Source organism: Pyrus communis, chromosome 17 (genome assembly GCF_041283825.1).
Source record: "Pyrus communis isolate YQ-2024b chromosome 17, ASM4128382v1, whole genome shotgun sequence".
Classification (NCBI taxonomy): Eukaryota; Viridiplantae; Streptophyta; class Magnoliopsida; order Rosales; family Rosaceae; genus Pyrus; species Pyrus communis.
Window position 1 is genome coordinate 6,776,501 of NC_142581.1, and position 9,097 is coordinate 6,785,597.

General features: G+C 38.2%; 1 protein-coding gene across 1 annotated transcript; it reads right to left on the reverse strand.

Annotated features, from left to right (window-relative positions):
- Positions 1-1,260: 1,260 nt before the first annotated feature.
- Positions 1,261-4,355, reverse strand: LOC137708697 (putative WRKY transcription factor 31). The gene is made up of 5 exons (XM_068447827.2): positions 3,772-4,355; positions 3,305-3,403; positions 2,586-3,146; positions 2,371-2,484; positions 1,261-2,243 (listed from the first exon to the last, which is right to left on the reverse strand). The coding sequence occupies exons 1-5, from the start codon at positions 4,219-4,221 to the stop codon at positions 1,530-1,532; spliced, it is 1,938 nt and encodes a 645-aa protein (XP_068303928.2). The 5' UTR covers positions 4,222-4,355; the 3' UTR covers positions 1,261-1,529.
- Positions 4,356-9,097: the final 4,742 nt, after the last annotated feature.

Consider the following 9,097-nt stretch of genomic DNA (forward strand, 5'->3'; position numbering starts at 1 on the left):
TTCTCCAATGTTATCCCTGAAGCGTTTATTTATAATTATCTACATCAAAAGGAGGGTGTGAGCATTGGATTGTTTGGCTCGGTTTCAGTCCCAAACCGTAGACCAATTCAATAGGCTGGGGTTAGTATTTTCTCAAACTATTGTTGCCCAAGACAACTAGCATATTATTTAATTTTTTTAAAGTAGAACCCGACCCAAATTGACACATTTTAGTTGGGTTGGTCGGTTTGGGCGGTTGACCCACAAAAATACCCACCCTAAAAGATGGTATAATTATTTATTTACAGTACATTTTCCATGTCATCAATTGGGTGAAGCTAAGAACAAGCCTTGCCAAATACGTAAATGGCAAGGGTCAGTAGCATCAAACGTGACAGACAAAAACCAAAGGAAGTCTCTTTCCCTTTGCACCCTTTCCTTGCTTGTCAAACTAACCCCGTAACTCTCCGAGACGGTTTTATTGACTTCTTCCCTTGCCACTTTCAATACACATATCTCCAAATAAAGAATAAAATCCCTTCTTCTCCCTTCCATTTGTCATTTTCTGTTTGTCTTTTACTTCGTTCTTCTCCTCTACTTCTAGCCTTTGATTTCTTTTACCTATTCATAACGTAGAACTCAATGAGAACCTAATATCTGTCATCAACAACAGCTTACAACGTTCAGATAATTTTGTTTTCGAGAGAGAAATTATTTCTTTTTTTACGACTTTTTTATTACATGTATCTACTATTTAGGCAGACTATCGTTGCCTATTGTTATTAAGAAGCTGAAGAAAAAAAAAACCTCAAAAACCGGGGGAAGTAAGGAAGAAATAGTGTAGAAATAGAAACAACTTCCGAAAAGAAGGGGATCAAACAGGAGCAAGAGGGATCCACCGGAGAAGATCCTTCCCCTTTCTTCTTCTCTCTTTTTTTTCTTTTTTTTATTTTATTTTTATTTTTTTTTGCCTAAAGAAAGGAGAATTCGGACAAAATCAATAAAACGAAAAAGATCGGACACGAAATAACTTTTATAATAAAACCATGTCGCTATAATGCATTTAGACAAAAACTAAATACTAAAATAGTTATAAATATAATTCGTGTCTGTGTTTACACGTGAATTGAATCTAAAGTCTTCTGACAAATGACATCGAGACTAATTTAATTCTTGTTAGGTTTGATTGGTCCATTGGAAAACATAGAACATTGACATAAATAAATATAAGATGAGAGAGTGACAAAACATCAATCTCACCGTTTCTGAATGCATACAAAAAATCGAAAAACCAATTTGGATGCTTTCCTCTTTCTTTGTTTTTTTCTTCGTTTTCATGGAACTTTGTACTGACATACAATTTGAACATATTATTCCAAATGACAAAGAAAATAATATCTATGTTTAATTTATCCCCTCCACACAAAAAAAAAAAAAACAAAAAAACAAAAAACAAAAAAAAAAAAATGTATATTTTCACTTTCTTTTCTCCCATCCCAAAATAAGTAAAAAAAGAACCTAAAAAAGAAGGAAAAAAATAATAGCTTGCTTTAATTCCCTGAAAAACTAGGATTGCTAAGTTTATTGTTGCAATTGCCATTGCTGTTGCTGGTGGCATTGCCATTGGCGTTGTTGTTGTTTGAGTTGGTTGCTGGGTTGGCAACGTCGTTGTTTGGATGAGCATTGCCAATGATTGAGGTGATGGCAGCTGCTAGGGCTGCAGTGAAGTTTGGATCAGCTGCAATGGCAGCGGTGGCGGCAGTAAGATCCGCCAATGAGCCCTGCTGCTGCCCTGGTTGCGATTGGTGGCCTAGTTGGCCTGCGGCACGGTCTGTGTCCTGTGACATTTGGAGGCCAGAGAATTTAGACTGGTTGTACAGCGCCTGACTGAAAATTTGAGGCAGCAATGAGGCAGGGCCATTGGTGAAATTCTGATTAGGGTTTGGGAACGGAATGTTGAACTGGCCTGGTGGTCTTTGGAGCTGCTGTAAAGGGTTTGGTGATTGTGTTAAGTCCAATGTAACAGTAGGGAATGGGGCCGAGGCGGAGATGGTGGCCATGCTGGAGGAGCATGGGAGGAGTGTCCTGGTGAGGAAGTTTGAGTCCATTAGGCCATCTGCACTTGGCATAGACCCCGAGAGCAGCATCCGCGCTGCAGATGATGTAGTCGATGCCATTGCCATTGCTGCCGGAGGCAATGGATGGTTGTGATTGCCTTCATATGTAGTGATGAGGATTGTCCTATCCTCTGCACATCTTTGTACCTGTTTGATCACAATAGTATTAGTACAAACTACAAAGACTAAAAATATATGATCCTAATCACAGTTTGACAAGTTAACATGTCTTATATCTAATAAGAGAAAGTTAACCTAAGAGAGCTTAGCTTACTTGTTTTCGAACGGGGCAACCAGCAGCCATGGTGCATCGATAATAAGCACGAGGACATGGATTTCCTTTCGCCATCTTTTGCCCATACTTTCGCCATTGACATCCATCAGTGATCTAAATCAAAACCCAACAAATTTAGCAAATCTACAAACATGTTGGAACAGAAATCCAATGTCACTCATAACACTATTCCAATTCAGTACAAAAACACATACCATAGGCGCCTCCGATCGAGCTCTAACCGAAACCCGAGCCTTCCTCATTGTAGCCTCAGTTTGGTCAACCTCTTTCGGAGAATTGAGCCTCGGAACTTTGTTAGGCCCCCAACTCTGTGGCGGCTGATCCGGGCTCTCCTCTCTCCGAATCCTTCTCTCGAAATCCTTCTTTTCGTGATCAAAAGCGATCCCCTGATCATCGCTGTGCCCTGCAGCCTTCACATTATCTCCAAGCGACCCAGACCGTTCACCACGACTACGTTCATCAGACGAAGACTGTGAATGCTCATCAGCGTCACCATTGTTAGCAGCCAACCCAAGATCCATGAACTGCCTCGGCACCACTAGTGATGTTTTATTGCCATTCATAATCTTCTTTTCTTCCACCGCCACTCCGTGGCCTTCGGCAGCGCTACCGTTCTGATCAGCCTTCTGGCTTTGCATCAAATTCAGCAAATGCACCTGAAGTGCATTGTAATTGGTGGTCACCTGATTAAGCATCCCCTTCAACCGTTGGTTCTCCGCGTTCATCCGCTTGAGATCAGCTTGAAGAACAGTCAGCTGAGAAAAACCCAAGAACCAAAATTCAATCACATGTCAAACAATGTAAAGCTAAATTGATCAAGGTGTAACTTTTTTTCTTCAATTTGATAAAATCTCTAGTAACGTCGAAATTTCTTTAGAGAAGAGGAGAAAAAAAACAGTTAGATTTTCATTACCTCACTTTTAGCTCTTTTATCATCTTTGTTGGATGAAATGCCATTGTCCACCACTGATTGGTCACTACTAGTGTTTGTAAGGAGAAGATTCAAACCAGTCTACAAACACAAACAAAATATTAAAATCCACAAAAAGGTCGAAGAGGTTCTGAGTTTAAATTTCATGAACGACAATACGTTGAACAAAAAAAATAAAAAAAATCGATAAATCAATAACACAATGAACAAAAACAGAGACACGAATCCAGTTGGTAGGCACGTCTCATACGACAACCGAGCTTTCGAAGGGTCAGCCTTTAAGGTTTAATCGGAGATTTTGGACTAAGAAAAAAGCAAGGCGAAACACTTTGAGGTTAGGCGCCGAGGCAGGAGAAAAGGGCTGGAGAGGAAGGAGGAAGAAGAAGACTATACCTAAGGTAGGTTGGATCCGTGACTCAAGAACAAAAATGGCGAAAAGGGTTGCTTACATTTACGTTGAATTCCATGTCTGTGGGGCCATGTAAGTCCATTTTATCGGCAGGGTCGGTGGAGACGACAGACTTTTCGTGATCAAGGCGGTTCTTGCTATCGGCGAAGAAGTCCCGCTCGTCGATGACTTTGCGTTGCTCGTTGGAGGGTGGTGGTGAGCCAGGAGAGTGCTGTACATCGTCGTCGTGGGAGCAGTTGAGATTGACTGCGAACTGGATAGTCGTGGGAGGAGGAGGGGGCGGAGGAGAGCGGCGGTGAATAGTGGTGGAGTTGTCCATGAGCATGAGAGATGAGTGGTGGTGGCAAAGTTGTTGTCTTTTGGTGGTGGAGGGTGGTGGGAGGTGGTGGTGGTTATATCGGTCTTCCTGGAACGAGTTGAGGACTATAGGGTTGTGGAGAGAGAAGGAAAATGGATCTGAATCAATGGAGAGTCCACTTCCTTTGGCCATAAATCCCAAGAAAATTGTGGAGAGAGAGAGAGAACGTGTGTGTAGGTGGAAGTGAATGTGTGAGTGAAGAGGGAGAGAGAGTGCAATGGACTCGGCAATAAAAGGGGGGGTTGGACTTTAGAAGAAGACCTCCCCAATGGGGAGAGAGGGAGTGAATGTGTGGTGTGATAAGTGAGTTGTGTTTTTTGTGAGTTTGAATATTTTGTGTTGGACTTTGGATTTGGACTTGGAGAGAATTGAGGAGGGGAGAAGAGAAGGGAAGGGTTTTAATTTTAATTTAATTTAGCTTGTGCTTGGGGAAAATGATAAGACTGAGAATTTTTTTTTTTTTAAAGGATCAGCTGTTGGCTTTGTCATAGCAGTCCATACTTTCAGGAGTCAGAAAGATTCACAGAGTCATTTCTGCCTCCTCGTGTTACCATCGTGTTATTCACCAATGTCAGGAATTAAACCAAGGACGTGCTGTGTAAAGTACAAGCCTATAATTCGTCTTCAACCATTAAACCTCCTCGTGGTGGTTAAAATATAGGGTTCCATAGGATGCTACAATTGGAAGGTTAAAAGAAAAAAAAGGGGATTCAGATTGAAGGCATTTACTAGCTACTTGGATATTGCTTTAAGAGTGATAACTAACTACACTTTATAAATACTAACCTTCATGCACGAGCGTGAGCGCGTGTATAAGGCATTTTTTGAATTACGGCATGCTATACGCGACTTACACATTTTAAATATATTTATATATGTAAATTGGCAAAAGGAAAATCAAATATTTGAAGTAAATAAATAATCTTAGATCATGCTAGAAGAAACCCCTGGTAAACCAATTAAAGCAGTTGAATTTACATAATAAAATCGGTCTCTATTGAATTTACATTAAGAATAGAGAAAATAATATTTAATAAACAACTGATTGAATCACATTATTGCTAGCTCATTGTGAGGCTGAGCCCACCTCCCTCCTCCTTAGTGTAGATAATATCGTTTTAAAAAAACAATCATTTGACAACTAATTTAATCATATTATTATCCGCGTGTGAATGATCTTTTTAATAACTGGCATTACACATCTCTTAAGATGTTTTGAATGTGTTTAAAAATAGAGAAAATAATATTTAATGAACAACTGATTGAATTATATTATTGCTAGCCTATTGTGAGGTACTAATTATTCAAAAGAAAAAATTGTACAAAAAAATTAACTATTAAAATGATGAAAATACCCCTGCCACATTTGATGCATTATTTTGGGTTGTTTTTGAAGTTTTTTATTTGGGGGATATTTCTGTCCAATTATTTTGGTGAAGCTTGTAACACCAAAAAAACACTATTCATTTGACCCTTGCTTTATATAATATATAAAGTTATAATGGTCACATGAGTAAAGGCTTTCATTAGCCACATCTGACTTTTGGTCTTATGTTCATACTGGGAAAAGTTTATATGAGATATGGAAAGTTTTTGTTTTTGTTTTTTTTTTCTTTCTTTTAAATAAGAAATTTATAAGGCTAATTCTTGCACTAGCCACATTAAAAAAAAAAAAATACCTCTATTGAATTGGACTAGTCACAACTAGATATCTTGTTCAGCAAAAATATATATTGTTCTTATGTGTATGACAAAAACTTTCTACAACTGATTGAAGACAATTACCACTAGACTAAAGACTACTTAGTTAGAAAGTTTTGCACGAGTAAGCTGAAATGAAGTCATTATTAGTGATAACAAAAGTGTACATGCTTTAGTTTATATAATATTTGAATCACACTTTGAGTTGTAGATATCTTTTTTTTCAATGATATTTTTGTGAAAGAGCTCATTTTCTAATTGTGTAATATGTTGTATAATGGAAGTTTGCAACTCAAGTGGCCAAAAAAATTTACTTCAGACTTCAAACCTCGACCTCTATTTTGATGAACTGTATATAAAATTATATTTAAAAAAAGAGAGGTGATCTAAGAGCAACTCCAGCCCTCTTACAGGCTGGCACCCAAAAAAACCCCTCTACCACTAAAAATAGGCCAACCCCAAAATGGACTAAGTGAGGAATCGGCCTATCTGACGTCATGATGGCGTTAGCATGATGTCGACAAAGGCCATATATATTTTTTTGTGTCAGATGCGTGGGAAACACGCGCATGTGGATGCGCATTCTCGATAGCAAACAGATGGCGGGCCCTGTTGATGCAGGTGCACTAAAGGGGCACGGGACATGGCGCGTCTTCGACCGTTGGATTTCCAACGGTTAGTTTTTTGAACCGTTGGAAATAAATTTTGAATTTCAAACCCAATGGCTAGTGACATGACAACATATGGGCCTTCTAGATCAATGGTCTAGGATTTTCGGCCAAAAACATATAAAAAAAAAAGAAAGAAGAGAAAATGCCAGAATTCTTACCGTTGGGCACGTGTCCAATTCTGGGCTGCTGGATTTCAATCTTTTCCAAATCCAACGGTCTAGATTAATTAACTTAATAAAAATTATTAAAAATAGTTTAAAAATATAGAAAAAATAAAACAAAAATTTATTATAATTTTTTTCTATAAATACCTAACCATCATCTTCCACCTTACACCGCATTTCAATATTTTCAACACTTTGAACCAAAGCTTTCATATACTTTTGTGTGCAAAAAATGGCTACTTGGATGGTCATCGAAGATGTTACGTTGTGTGAATGCTAGGTTCAAATTTCTCCTGACCCGCTTACGAGTAATGAGATGCAGTTGATGGAACTTTGGAGTAGAATTAGTACAATGTTTTGCGAGAGGCTTGGAAAAGATGCAAGAAGTAGTCTAGGTCTTCAAGGTCGTTGGAAAAAACTTAACACTTGCTTACTTGTTGGAAAAATGCCATCTCTCAGGCTTCCTTTAATCTGAGTAGTGGCAGAAGTTTAGCGGACCAGGTGACAATATTTTTATTATTTATTTGTATTCCACCCGCATCAATATTTTAATTTATTTATTTGTATTACACCTGCATTTTATAATTTATCTTCTCCCACATTTTATAGACACTTCAAGCACAAGCATGATACAATGTGAACAACAAAAACAAATCATTCACCATATGGGAATGTTGGAATGTTGTCCAAGATTGTCCCAGATACAAACTTGTGCCAACCGTTGCAGAAGTGGTTATGCATGACATCCCTTTACATAGTTCGCTAGAAGCAGACCCGAACCGCCAGGAAGGCGACACATTTGAAGAGCGGGAAGGGCCGCCTGAAGTAGTGCTGGAGCCGACTTGTCGGTCCCTAAGGCCTCAAGGTAAAAAGACGACAAAAGAAAAAAGGGAGTTTTTTCTAAGAATGACTACACAAAATATATGGACGAACTTGCTCGCTAAGGTGAACTGACTATGGCGCGGGACACGGCTAGAGATGAGGCAACAACTGCTACTATGCAAGCAATCTTAACAGCTACTGAGAGATGTGATGCGGCTAATGAGAGACAAAGAGAATTACTTAATTGAGAAATGGAGATGCTTAAAGAAGAAATGACGGCTTAAGTAGATCGTGACACTATGAACAAGCCTCTAGTAGGAATGTCTCTAAATTCTAAATATTTTTGGACATCGGAAAAAAAGGATGTGGTACGAAGGAGGCGTGCATGAAACGAGAGAACAAGTGGAGGGGGTTTTAGCTACACATATCCTAGCAATGAAGATCCTAGCACCACATATCCTAGCTCATCAGACTTTATATTTCTAATTTATTTTAGTACTTTATGTAATTTCTTATTTATTTCTAGTACTTTATGTAATTTCTTATGGGGTGTGATATCCACACACCTCATTTTACTTCTCACACATCCTTCTAATTTTCGACCGTCGGATCAGATGAATTGAAGAAGATCAACGAACAGAAATTAACAAGGGGTGTGTGGATAGCACACCCCTTTCTTATTTATTTGTAGTACTTTATGTAATTTCTTATTTATTTATAGTACTTTATGTAATTTCTTATTTATTTTTAGTACTTTATTTAAACACATCAAATAAAATTACATAAACACACCAAAATAAAATTACATAAACACACTAAATAAAATTGCATAAACACACCAAATAAAATTACATAAGCACCCCAAATAAAATTATATAAACTCACCAAATAAACTTAAAAAAACACTCCAAATAAAATTACATAAACACACCAAATAAAACTTAAAAAAAGCACACCAAATAAACTAAGAATTTTATTCTCCGACCACAAGCTTGTTTTAAGTTTCTTCACCTTGTTTCAATCCCCACAAGTGCTCAATCAAGTCAATATGACGGCTTAAGTGCATGTATGGTCGTTGCATTGAAGTGTACCGTTTAATGATCAATTGATTGTAACATCCATCCCTTTCCAATGGCTCGTGTTGCACAAGATCTTTGATGCGATCATGAGTACAATATATACGTGTTCTGAAATTGTTCATTGTGTTCGGCTCGTATTCATCGATGACATCATAATCATACTCATCTTCCACAATCATGTTGTGGAGAATGATACACGTCATCTTGATGGATCAAAGAGCCTCGACATCAAACAATCTGGCAGCAGTCTTGACAATCGCTTAATGAGCTTGCAGGATATCAAAACAACGCTCTACATCCTTCCTACACCTCTCTTGACATCTTGCGAAGTGTTTTTACTTTTCACTTGGTGGATGTGGCACTGTTTTGACAAACGTTGTCCACCTTGGGTAAATGTCGTCTGCTAGGTAGTATCCTCCTTCGTGTTTATGTACATTGACCCAATATGTGACTTTCGGTGCTTTTCCTTGTAGCATTTTGTCGAACACTAGAGATTGGGTAATGACATTGAAGTCATTTTGAGCTCCTGTAACACAAAAAAAAGCATGCCAAATCCATGTATTAAATAATG